Raw genomic sequence first — 13,711 nt, forward strand, 5'->3', positions numbered from 1 at the left:
CAGTTCCATCCATGTTGCTACAAAAGGCCATATTTCATTTTTTCTCATTGCCACGTAGTATTCCATTGTGTATATAAACCACAATTTCTTTATCCATTCATCAGTTGATGGACATTTCGGCTCTTTCCATAATTTGGCTATTGTTGAGAGTGCCGCTATAAACATTGGGGTACAGGTGCCCCTATGCATCAGTACTCCTGTATCCCTTGGATAAATTCCTAGCAGTGCTATTGCTGGGTCATAGGGTAGGTCTATTTTTAATTTTCTGAGCAACCTCCACACTGCTTTCCAGAGCGGCTGCACCAATTTGCATTCCCACCAACAGTGCAAGAGGGTTCCTGTTTCTCCACATCCTCTCCAGCATCTATAGTCTCCTGATTTCTTCATTTTGGCCACTCTGACTGGCGTGAGGTGGTATCTGAGTGTGGTTTTGATTTGTATTTCCCTGACAAGGAGCGACGTTGAACATCTTTTCATGTGCCTGTTGGCCATCCGGATGTCTTCTTTAGAGAAGTGTCTATTCATGTTTTCTGCCCATTTCTTCACTGGGTTATTTGTTTTTCGGGTGTGGAGTTTGATGAGCTCTTTATAGATTTTGGATACTAGCCCTTTGTCCGATGTGTCATTTGCAAATATCTTTTCCCATTCCGTTGGTTGCCTTTTAGTTTTGTTGGTTGTTTCCTTTGCTGTGCAGAAGCTTTTTATCTTCATAAGGTCCCAGTAATTCACTTTTGCTTTTAATTCCCTTGCCTTTGGGGATGTGCCGAGTAAGAGATTGCTACGGCTGAGGTCAGAGAGGTCTTTTCCTGCTTTCTCCTCTAAGGTTTTGATGGTTTCCTGTCTCACATTCAGGTCCTTTATCCATTTTGAGTTTATTTTTGTGAATGGTGTGAGAAAGTGGTCTAGTTTCAACCTTCTGCATGTTGCTGTCCAGTTCTCCCAGCACCATTTGTTAAAGAGACTGTCTTTTTTCCATTGGATGTTCTTTCCTGCTTTGTCAAAGATGAGTTGGCCATACGTTTGTGGGTCTAGTTCTGGGGTTTCTATTCTATTCCATTGGTCTATGTGTCTGTTTTTATGCCAATACCATGCTGTCTTGATGATGACAGCTTTGTAGTAGAGGCTAAAGTCTGGGATTGTGATGCCTCCTGCTTTGGTCTTCTTCTTCAAAATTACTTTGGGTATTCGGGGCCTTTTGTGGTTCCATATGAATTTTAGGATTGCTTGTTCTAGTTTCGAGAAGAATGCTGGTGCAATTTTGATTGGGATTGCATTGAATGTGTAGATAGCTTTGGGTAGTATTGACATTTTGACAATATTTATTCTTCCAATCCATGAGCAGGGAATGTCTTTCCATTTCTTTATATCTTCTTCAATTTCCTTCATAAGCTTTCTATAGTTTTCAGCATACAGATCTTTTACATCTTTGGTTAGATTTATTCCTAGGTATTTTATGCTTCTTGGTGCAATTGTGAATGGGATCAGTTTCTTCATTTGTCTTTCTGTTGCTTCATTGTTAGTGTATAAGAATGCAACTGATTTCTGCACATTGATTTTGTATCCTGCAACTTTGCTGAATTCATGTATCAGTTCTAGCAGACTTTTGGTGGAGTCTATCGGATTTTCCATGTATAATATCATGTCATCTGCAAAAAGCGAAAGCTTGACTTCATCTTTGCCAATTTTGATGCCTTTGATTTCCTTTTGTTGTCTGATTGCTGAGGCTAGAACTTCCAGCACTATGTTAAACAGCAGCGGTGACAGTGGGCATCCCTGTCGTGTTCCTGATCTCAGGGAAAAAGCTCTCAGTTTTTCCCCGTTGAGGATGATGTTAGCTGTGGGCTTTTCATAAATGGCCTTTATGATCTTTAAGTATGTTCCTTCTATCCCGACTTTCTCAAGGGTTTTTATTAAGAAAGGGTGCTGGATTTTGTCAAAGGCCTTTTCTGCATCGATTGACAGGATCATATGGTTCTTCTCTTTTTTTTTGTTAATGTGATGTATCACGTTGATCGATTTGCGAATGTTGAACCAGCCCTGCATCCCAGGAATGAATCCCACTTGATCATGGTGAATAATTCTTTTTATATGCTGTTGAATTCGATTAGCTAGTATCTTCTAGAGAATTTTTGCATCCATATTCATCAGAGATATTGGCCTGTAGTTCTCTTTTTTTACTGGGTCTCTGTCTGGTTTAGGAATCAAAGTAATACTGGCTTCATAGAATGAGTCTGGAAGTTTTCCTTCCCTTTCTGTTTCTTGGAATAGCTTGAGAAGGATAGGTATTATCTCTGCTTTAAATGTCTGGTAGAACTCCCCTGGGAAGCCATCTGGTCCTGGACTCTTATTTGTTGGGAGATTTTTGATAACCAATTCAATTTCTTCACTGGTTATGGGTCTGTTCAAGCTTTCTATTTCCTCCTGATTGAGTTTTGGAAGCTTGTGCGTGTTTAGGAATTTGTCCATTTCTTCCAGGTTGTCCAATTTGTTGGCATATAATTTTTCATAGTATTCCCTGATAATTGTTTATATCTCTGAGGTATTGGTTGTGATTATTCCATTTTCATTCATGATTTTATCTATTTGGGTCATCTCCCTTTTCTTTTTGAGAAGCCTGGCTAGAGGTTTGTCAATTTGGTTTATTTTTTCAAAATAAACAAAATTTTTTTTTCAAAAAACTCTTGATTTCGTTGATCTGCTCTACAGTTTTTTTAGATTCTATATTGTTTATTTCTGTTCTGATCTTTATTATTTCTCTTCTTCTGCTGGGTTTAGGCTGCCTTTGCTGTTCTGCTTCTATTTCCTTTAGGTGTGCTGTTAGATTTTGTATTTGGGATTTTTCTTGTTTCTTGAGATAGGCCTGGATTGCAATGTATTTTCCTCTCAGGACTGCCTTCACTGCACCCCAAAGCGTTTGGATTGTTGTATTTTCATTTTCGTTTGTTTCCATATATTTTTTAATTTCTTCTCTAATTGCCTGGTTGACCCACTCATTCGTTAGTAGGGTGTTCTTTAACCTCCATGCTTTTGGAGGTTTTCCAGACTTTTTCCTGTGGTTGACTTCAAGCTTCATGGCATTGTGGTCTGAAAGTATGCATGGTATAATTTCAATTCTTGTAAACTTATGAAGGGCTGTTTTGTGACCCAGTATATGATCTATCTTGGAGAATGTTCCATGTGCTCTTGAGAAGAAAGTATATTCTGTTGGTTTGGGATGCAGAGTTCTAAATATATCTGTCAAGTCCATCTGATCCAATGTGTCATTCAGGGCCCTTGTTTACTGACCGTGTGTCTAGATGATCTATCCATTGTTGTAAGTGGGGTGTTAAAGTCCCCTGCAATTAGCACATTCTTATCAATAAGGTTGCTTATGTTTATGAGTAATTGTTTTATATATTTGGGGGCTCCCGTATTCGGCGCATAGACATTTATAACTGTTAGCTCTTCCTGATGGATAGACCCTGTAATTATTATATAATGCCCTTCTTCATCTCTTGTTACAGTCTTTAATTTGAAGTCTAGTTTGTCTGATATAAGTATGGCTACTCCAGCTTTCTTTTGGCTTCCAGTAGCATGATAAATAGTTCTCCATCCCCTCACTCTCAACCTAAAGGTGTCCTCAGGTCTAAAATGAGTCTCTTGTCGACAGCAAATAGATGGGTCTTGTTTTTTTATCCATTCTGATAGCCTATGTCTTTTGGTTGGCGCATTTAATCCATTTACATTCAGTGTTATTATAGAAAGATACGGGTTTAGAGTCATTGTGATGTCTGTATGTTTTATGCTTGTAGTGATGTCTCTGGTACTTTGTCTCACAGGATCCCCCTTAGGATCTCTTGTAGGGCTGGTTTAGTGGTAACGAATTCCTTCAGATTTTGTTTATTTGGGAAGACCTTTATCTCTCCTTCTATTCTAAATGGCAGACTTGCTGGATAAAGGATTCTCGGCTGCATATTTTTTTCTGTTCAACACATTGAAGATCTCCTGCCAATCCTTTCTGGCCTGCCAAGTTTCAGTAGAGAGATCAGTCACGAGTCTTATAGGTCTCCCTTTATATGTTAGGGCACGTTTATCCCTTGCTGCTTTCAGAATTTTCTCTTTATCGTTGTATTTTGCCAGTTTCACTATGATATGTCATGCAGAAGATCGATTCAAGTTACGTCTGAAGGGAGTTCTCTGTGCCTCTTGGATTTCAATGCCTTTTACCTTCCCCAGTTCAGGGAAGTTCTCAGCTATAATTTCTTCAAGTACCCCTTCAGCACCTTTCCCTCTCTCTTCCTCCTCTGGGATACTAATTATGCGTATATTATTTCTTTTTAGTGTATCACTTAGTTCTCTAATTTTCCCCTCATACTCCTGGATTTTTTTATCTCTCTTTCTCTCAGCTTCCTCTTTTTCCATAACTTTATCTTCTAGTTCACCTATTCTCTCCTCTGCCTCTTCAATCCGAGCCGTGGTCGTTTCCATATTCTTTTGCATGTCGTTTAAAGTGTTTTTCAGCTCCTCCTGACTATTGCTTAGTCCCTTGATCTCTGTAGCAAGAGATTCTCTGCTGTCCTCTATACTGTTTTCAAGCCCAGTGATTAATTTTATGACTATTATTCTAAATTCACTTTCTGTTATATTATTTAACTCCTTTTTGATCAGTTCATTAGCTGTTGTTATTTCCTGGAGATTCTTTTGAGGAGAATTCTTCCGTTTGGTCATTTTGGATAGTCCCTGGAGTGGTCAGGACCTGCAGGGCACTTCCCCTGTGCTGTGGTGTATAACTGGAGTTGGTGGGCGGGGCCACAGTCACACCTGATGTCTGCCCCCAGCCCACCACTGGGGCCACAGTCAGACTGGTGTGCCTTCTCTTCCCCTCTCCTCGGGGGCGGGATTCACTGTGGGGTGGTGTGTCCCCTCTGGGCTACTTGCACACTGCCAGGCTTGTGTTGCTGGGGATCTGGCGTATTAGCTGGGGTGGTAGGCAAGGTGCACAGGGGCAGGAGGGACAGGCTTAGCTCGCTTCTCCTCTGGTGATCCACTTCAGGAGGGGCCCTGTGGCACCGGGAGGGAGTCCTATCCGCTGGAGGGATGGATCCACAGAAGCACCGCGTTGGGTGTTTGCTCGGAGCAAGCAAGTTCCCTGGCAGGAACTGGTTCCCCTTGGGATTTGGCTGGGGGATGGTGAGGGAGATGGTGCTGGCAGGCCGCCCCTCCGCCCTGGCTCCCTCCCGCCAATCCTTGGAATGTGCACCTTCTCTCCACCCTTCCTACCCTCTTCCTTGGGCCTCTCGTCTGCGCTTGGCTCCGGAGACTCTGTTCTGCTAGTCGTCTGGTGGTTTTCTGGGTTATTTAGTGAAGTGTAGGTGGAATCTAAGTGATCAGAAGGATGCACGGTGAGCCCAGCGTCCTCCTTCGCCGCCATCTTCTTTATCATTATTTTTTTTAACATTTATTTATTTTTGAGACAGTGAGAGAAAGAGCTTGAATGGGAGAGGGTCAGAGAGAGAGGGGGAGACACAGAATCTGAAACAGGCTCCAGGCTCTGAGCTGTCAGCACAGAGCCCACGTGGGGCTTGAACTCACCAACTGCGAGATCATGACCTGAGCGAAGTTGGACGCTTAACCGATTGAGCCACCCAGGCGCCCCCCCTCTGTTCCAATTTAACCTAGAGTTATTACCATAAATTGGTGTTGGATTTTGCAAATGCTTACATTTACATGTAAGCATGCATTAACATATATATGTAAATATATACACATATATATGAATAATATATAAACCTAGGCATATATAATTGAGTACATTGTTGGTATTATTATTTAAACAGTTATCTGTAAGATCAATTAAGTATAAGGAAAATAAGTTTTTATTTTATTTTCACTTATTCCATTTTCTATGCTTTTCCTTTCTTTGTGTAGCTGGGAATTTTTGACCTATATTATTTTCCTTCTCTCAAATGAATTTCTTTTAATAGTTTTTTCAATGCAGGTCTAGGCGCAAATTCCCTCAATTTTTACTTGTCTGAGAAAGTCTCTGTTCTTTACTTTTGAAGGATAATTTTGAGAGGTATAGAATTGTAGGGTTTTTCCTGTCAATATATTAAATATTTCACTCTATTCTCTTCTTGCTTGCGTGGTATCTGAGGAGAAGTTGGATATGGTTCTTCAGTTTGTTTTTATATACATAAAGTTGTTTTTTTTTCCCTGTGACTTCTATCATGGATTTTTTTAAAGTTTATTTATTTGTTTTGAGAGAGAGAGAGAGAGAGAGAGAATAAGCAAGTTGGGGAGGAGCAGAGAGTCCCCACTGAGCTTTTCTCTTTCTGAAATTCCCATTATGCATAAATCACACCTTTTTTAGTTATCCCACAGTCCTTAGTCTGTTTGTTTTTAAATTCTTTGTTCCCTTTGCTCTTTAGTTTTCAAAGATCCTATTGATATATGATCTAGTTCAGAGATTGTTTCCTCACCTGTGTCCCACCTACTGATGAGCCCATCAAGGTCACTTTTCATGTCTGTTGCATTGTTTTTGATCTCTAGCATTTCTTTTTTGTTCTGAGGATTTCCATCCCTTTGCTTATATTGGCCATCTGTTCTCACATGCCATCTATCCATTGGAGCCCTTAGCATATTAATCAGTTATCTTAAGATTCTTGTCTGAGAATTCCAACATCCCTGCTGTATCTAGCTCTGAAGCTAGTTTTGTCTTTTTTTTTTTTTTTTTTTTTTTTTTTTTTTGCCTCTTAGTATGACTTGTAATTTTTTCTTGATGCTGACATGATGTACTGGGCAAAGGAACTGTTGTAAATTGGCCTTAGTTAATGTGGTGGAGTGTGGGTGGAGGAAAAACACTATGTAGTCTGATGATTAGGGCTTAGGCTTTTAATGAGCCTATGCCTCTGTACTGTGAACTCCACAGGTGTTTCTGTTTTTTTGTTTTGTTTTGTTTTTGTTTTTGTCGTTGTTTTTTTTTTTTTGTTTTGTTTTGTTTTTTCAATTCTTACAAGGGACAGAATGGCAAGCATGGGTTGGAGTTGGGTATTTTCCTTCTCCAGGTCAGTTAGGCTCTTATAAATACCTCAGTAGTTTAGATTCTGGTTTGCTAGTTTCCCGAGGGCAGGGATTCTTAAGAAAAGAGTATTGTGGTGTATTTCAAAATATTTCCTTTTCCTCTTCCTCTGCCAGAAACCTGAGGGGGTTTTTCTCAGATATTTACTAGGGAATCTGATCAAGCTGTTTCAAGTAAACCTCACAATATTTTTGGGATCCCCTATGGCTGGTTTCCCCTGGATAGGTTTTAACTTTCAAAATCGCTTGTACTGAGACTCCAGAAATTCATCAATTATGGCTTACATTTGCTATCCAGCTCTCATTCCCACAGCAGTTTCTGGTTGTTTGTGTCTGCTCTAATAAGCCATAACAACCTGTATTTTGTCTGTGTCTCTAATTTTGGAGACAGTAGTTTGCTCTGTGTCCTCCCATTGCTTTTTGAATTCAAGAATTGTTGATTTTTCACTTTTTTCTACCTTCTATTTGTTGTTAGGATGGAATCATGTCCAGGCTCCTTATATGCAGAACTAGGAACCAGAAGCCTTTATATTTGTTTTTATAAATTTAAATGTAGTGTAGTAAAATATAGTCTTTTCCTTTTTCATGTTTTCTATTTGTTTTGCCTTGCCTAAAATTACAAATTTTATGCCACAATTATATAAATATCACACTATTAAAAGGTGCTTTATAATATAATTTTTAAATAATTTTATCCAATTTATTTATTTTTAAGAGTATGTATCTGATTTTTTTATATGAAGAATGTAACTTTTTGTTCAAATTCTTAATTTTTGTGATTATGTGGATTTATTCACCTCTGTTTTGAGAATCCTCCTTTATTATAGGATAAAAATTAAATCTCATCTGAAGTCTCATTGTGAAGTCTTTCCATGGGTTCTTTGAGTATGGTCTCTTCTCAGTTAGGCAGTTATAGTGACAGCCACTATTGAATGTTTGTTCATTTCAGAAGTACAGACGGATGCTAAACCCTTGATGTGGTTTCATCAGTTGGTGCTTTTAGCCAGCAACTTGATGGCTAGTTGTTCACATTAGGTTCTTTTTATGCTGTAAGAACAGCAGATAGTTCTTATTGGGATAAACATCTTTTCCGGGGCACCTGGGTGACTCAGTTGGTTGAGCGTCCAACTTTGGCTCAGGTCATGATCTTGTGGTCTGTTAGTTTGAGCCTTGCATCAGGCTCTGTGCTGACAGCTCTGGGCCTGTAGCCTGCTTTGGATTCTGGGTCTTCCTATTTCTCTCTCTGTGTACTCCTCCACTGCTTGCACTCTGTCTCTCTCTCTCAAAAATAAATAAGCCTTAAAAAAAAAAATCATGTTTTCCAAGTATGGTTTTGACTATCCTTACAGCAGTACCTTGGCCATTAAGCGATCCAAAGACACACAGAATCTCTAATGTCTTTCACAACATTGCTTTGGACAAAGAAGTATCTTTACAACCAAGAAAGAACAACAGTGAGCACACAACCAAGTGATCCACTGATATGGCAATAGATGGCATTATGCAAAAGCTGTCAGACTAATAGAACATGGGAACAGCCTTTTAAAAATGCAAGTAAAGGTGCGAGTAAGTGTGCTTGGGGATAATACTTAGTGCTTTAACTTGTGGTACATTCTTTGAACCAATGGGCATTATAAGGTATTGTATTCCAAAATGCAGAGGTCTGGAAACCCAAGGTAGTCAGTGAGAGTTGCTCAATTCACCATCACTTCCTTGGAGAATTTGAGCTTTCTGGACCTACAACTTGAACCTCTGCTGGGGTGGTGTATGTTTCTTCTGGGGACAGAGTAAGCATTTTAATAAAGCTAAAATTTTAGTAGCTCCCTGGTCATTTTGGTTTCCTTGTGTTTATAGATCAGCAGACAAAAAACAGTTACTACCATGCCAGATATAATTAACCTTCATTATCACCAAGAAGTAGAATGTCTGCTATATGTGGTGATAACTCTAAATGAGCAGTTGCAGTAATTACAGCCTGACGAAAGCACGGTAATCATGGATTTAGCCTTCATAGGTAGGAAGTGTGGATCTGGACAAGTGATCTAGATCAGCAGAAGTACAGAAAAAATGTGAGGGAAATCTAGAATGGATTAGGGAAGAAGAAGATAGCGATTATCTTCCTGGAAATGTGCAATGATGGAACCCATTAACACTTGTTTCATTAACACTCCTGCATTTGAACAATCAATGATGGAGTGATTTTACATTGAATGTGAATGCCTCTAAGCATGGGAAGATGTGGAGTGTTTGTGATGCTTTCGATGCCACACACATATCCCTCTTAATATTCCTAAGAATATTAAGCCTGGGTGGCTCAGTCGGTTGAGCATCTGACTTCGGCTCAGGTTATGATCTCACAGCCTGTGAGTTGGAGCCCCGCACCGGGCTCTGTGCTGATGGCTCAGAGCCTGGAGCCTGCTTCCGATTCTGTGTCTCCCTCTCTCTCTGCCCCTTCCCTGCACATGCTCTGTCTCTCTCTGTCTCAAAAATAAATAAAAACATTAAGAAAAAAAATTAAAAAAAAAAGAATGTAAGATTGTTTTATACCACGAGCTGCAAAAATTTTCTGCCTGAGTACTTTTCTTTGGTTATCAGAACTGCTCAACCTACTATGTGGGGAAGCCTGGAACTGCCATGGGGTCATTGCCTCAGAACTACCCCAACACAGAAATACAGCGTCTTAGCCTCTTAAGTGAAACAACTGTATATTATACATTCTCCTAAAGAGCCATAGCAGAATTGAACCCCAATGTCCACATAGTAGAATACCCATTAATATACCCTCTGTTGGCATCTTTTTTTTTTTTCCTGTCCCATGTCTCCACTTCTGAAAAAAATGTGTTCCTGGTGCCCCATCCAAATAAACTCTGGGCCTTGAATTTGTCTCTGTGTCTTCTTTTAAAGAATAAGAAAAGCCGTTGGGCTATACACACACAGATACATACAGCACACACACAGCAATTTAATGTGATGGACATTCATCCATTCATAATAACAAATTTACAAGTTATTTTTAAAGCTTATGAATAGCAGAAACAGTGTTATTACATTTTTATTGGCAAAATAACCAAAAATTCAAAATTAAAATGTTGTCAGATTATGCTATTCTCTGTTAGAATATCAATTCTTTGTATGATGAATTTACAACTTCGTGATAGTTTTGGTAATGTTCTTATACTTCACAGATGAATTAGTAGCAGTAGTAATGGCAGATGATAAGTTTGTGCAGGATATGTTAAATTTGAGGTGCTTATATAGGGATGGGTCAGCGTGCAGTGGGGTGTTTAGTTTTAGAGCTCCCTGAAAAAGATGTAGTCAACAAAATTTGGAATTAGATATCCTTTTGTGCAGTCTTTTTATAGATAACTTTATGTCTTTGTTCCTTAGTGTATAGATAACAGGATTCAAGACAGGGGTAATAGCGAAGTCTACAACGAACAGATTTTTATCAATTGAAGGTGGGGGAGAAGGCCAGACATACAGAAACATGCATGGAGTGAAAAACAAAAACACCACAGTGATGTGAGCTGACAAAGTGACAAATGCCTTGGATAATTCTCCTGAAGAACGTTTCCAGACAGTGATCAAAATGAATGAATAGGAAAGGATTAGCAGGAAGAAGGTGCCCATGCTCATGAAGCCACTGTTGGCAGTAACGATAAACTCAAACTTGGCCGCATCTGTGCATGCAAGTTTTATGATCTTAGGAAAGTCACAGTAAAAGCTGTCCACTTTATTAGGACCACAAAAAGGCAAGTTTATAACAAATAAAAACTGAGACATAGCATGGATCACCCCAGTTACCCATCCAGTGATTACAAATGAAACACATATTTTAGGGTTCATGATGTTCAGGTAGTGAAGAGGCTTACAGATTGCTGTGCACCTGTCAAATGCCATGGCTATGAGTAACACCATCTCCACTCCTCCTATGATGTGGATGAAGCATATCTGTGTCATACAACTTTGGAAAGAAATTACTTTGTATTCATTTAAGAGGTCTGTGATTATCTTTGGAACTGTAGTAGAGGAAAGACCCACATCAATGAGGGACAGGTTGGCCAGGAGGAAGTACATGGGAGAATGTAGGTGAGAATCAAAAATTACCAAAAACAAAATAAAAAGGTTTCCCAAGATGACCCCTAAATACAGCAAAGAACATATCAAAATAAGAAAAAGTTTTTTCTCCCAAGAGCAAGAAAGGGCCAGTAACACAATTTCAGTGACCACAGAGTCATTTAGTCCACCCATTGACGGGGACAGGAGAGCTGATTTTCAAGTGACCTGAGGATAAAAATTAAAAACAGTAAGCATCACGGGCAGAAACATAGATTCCCTATTTGCCTTGCTAATTAGGTTAGATATAATTCACTGAGAGAAGAAAAATGAATTTGGAAGAAATAAAGTTAACAGCAAATTTATTATGGAGAGGGGATATGTGGGGGCACCTGGGTGGCTCAGTGGGTTAAGCATCTGACTTTAGCTCAGGTCATGATCTCGCAGTTCATGGGTTCAAGCTCTGTGCTCAAACGTCAGGCTCTGTGCTGCCTGCTCAGAGCCTGGAGCCTGCTTCGGATTCTGTGTCCCCACCACCCTCTCAAAAATAAATAAACATTAAAAAAATAAAAAATAATAAAGGGGTATGTGAGGAAAAATGTAAATTTTTCAGATAGGGCCAAAAGGGGTTACTTTAATTTTCATCTCATACCTAAATCTTTAAAAAATTTTTTTTCTCAAAGAATTCTAGATCATTTTCCTAACCATTGCCCTAAGTGTTCTCACACCACATAAACGTCAGCTTTTCTGTTGCATCCTTATTAATATTTTCATACTAATTCTCTATTCTCTTATCTGAACTTTTCTTAGCCCCTTAAAATTTCCCTTCTTCACTGGACTTATAGAGATGACCATGACAAAAGTATTTGAACATATCCCATCACTCCCTACATTGGGCTTTTTAAGTTTAAATGGAACTCAGATAACACAGGCTTAATAATTTTAATGGTTTATTGCATGATTATCATATTCGTCCATGATAACTTTTAATAAACAAATTAATGACAAGCTAAAAATAAAATATTGCATATCTGAGAGCAAAGAGGAATAAATGTAACCAAAATTAATAAGTCTAATGATCACAGATAACAGATTTGAATATCTCCTATATTTAGGGAATTGTGGTAAGTACATTATTTCTTCCAAACCTCTCAATGACTAAAAGCTAAGTTCAATTTTATTATCCCCACTTCACAAATGAAACCATGCCTGGGAAGGATGAAGTGGCAAAGCCAGAGCTTTAGGACTTTAGAATGCATTCTTCTTATTTTTAATATAATTTATTGTCACATTGGCTTACATACAACACCCAGTGCTCATCCCAACAAGTGCCCTCCTCAGTGCCCATCACCCATTTTCCCCCTCTCCCCCCATCAACCCTCAGTTTGTTCTCTATACTTAGGAGTCTCTTATGGTTTACCTCCCTCTCTCTCTGTTTGTAACTATTTTTCCCCCTTCCCTTTCACCCCCCCCCCCTTAACTTCTGTTAAGTTTCTCAAGATCCACATATGATTGAAAGCATATGATATCTGTCCTTCTCTGACTATTTCACTCAGCATAATACCTTCCGGTTCCATCCACGTTGCTGCAAATGGCATGATTTCATTCTTTCTCATTGCCAAGTAGTATTTCCATTGTATATATAAACCACATCTTCTTTATTCATCAGTTGATGGACATTTAGGCTCTTTCCATAATTTGGCTATTGTTGAAAGTGCTGCTATAAACATTGGGGTACATGTGCCCCCTATGCATCAGCACTCCTATATCCCCTGGGTAAATTCCTAGCAGTGCTATTGCTGGGTCATAGGGTAATTAATTTTTAATTTTTTGAGGAACCTCCACGCTGTTTTCTAGAGTGGCTGTACCAGTTTGCACGGCATTCCAAATATACTGTAGTCCTCTTCAAGGGTCTAGATGCATCAACCATTTTCTTTCATCTTTCATCTGAACTCTTTACTTTCCTTGGTGTGTTACACATTGTATCTCTCCTTCAAAAATTAAATCTGTGAAGGATGGGAGTGGGCTATCTTCCTTTTTTTCCCTCTACTCTCCAAAACCCTTCTCAGGTAAGTTTATTTTAATATATACATTCTATTTATTGAACAAGCCAAAACAAGCTTGCTTGCACTCCAGAAAAAACTTTTAGAGAAGTTGCCAGGGATTCAGCACACAATAGTCTACATATAAAAATGTCACATATGATAATGTTTTCAGTCTTTGTTACATACCTGTTGTCCAAATTTGATACTAATGATCTTGCATTGTTTTTGAAATTCCTTCCGTCATTGGATGTTACATATGTTGCCATTCCCAAAGCATTTTCCACACTAGTTCATGCCAAGAGAACACATATCTGTTCTCAATTTGGGGTGGGGCGGGGGGGTAGGTTCTTATCTTAGCCCTGGGGTGAAATATGATAATCTATGTGACTTGGCCATGGATTGGTGTAAGAGGGGCATGTAGCCTAGACTTGATGAGATACAGAATAATGTCTTCTGTGAAAGGTTTTATTTCCCAGATTAAAATATAAAGATTAATGGGAAGAAGGCTCTTTGTCTAGCCTTTTTATTCCTGAATTCAATATTAAGGTGATGAC

The 13,711-nt window shown here is 39.0% G+C and overlaps 1 protein-coding gene across 1 annotated transcript; it reads right to left on the reverse strand.

The window, feature by feature from the left end:
- Positions 1–10,371: 10,371 nt before the first annotated feature.
- Positions 10,372–11,307, reverse strand: LOC132669327 (olfactory receptor 4F21-like). Its single transcript, XM_060619045.3, has one exon. The coding sequence runs from the start codon at positions 11,305–11,307 to the stop codon at positions 10,372–10,374; it is 936 nt and encodes a 311-aa protein (XP_060475028.1).
- Positions 11,308–13,711: the final 2,404 nt, after the last annotated feature.

This window comes from Panthera onca, chromosome B3, assembly GCF_046562875.1.
Source record: "Panthera onca isolate mPanOnc1 chromosome B3, mPanOnc1 haplotype 2, whole genome shotgun sequence".
Taxonomy (NCBI): Eukaryota; Metazoa; Chordata; class Mammalia; order Carnivora; family Felidae; genus Panthera; species Panthera onca.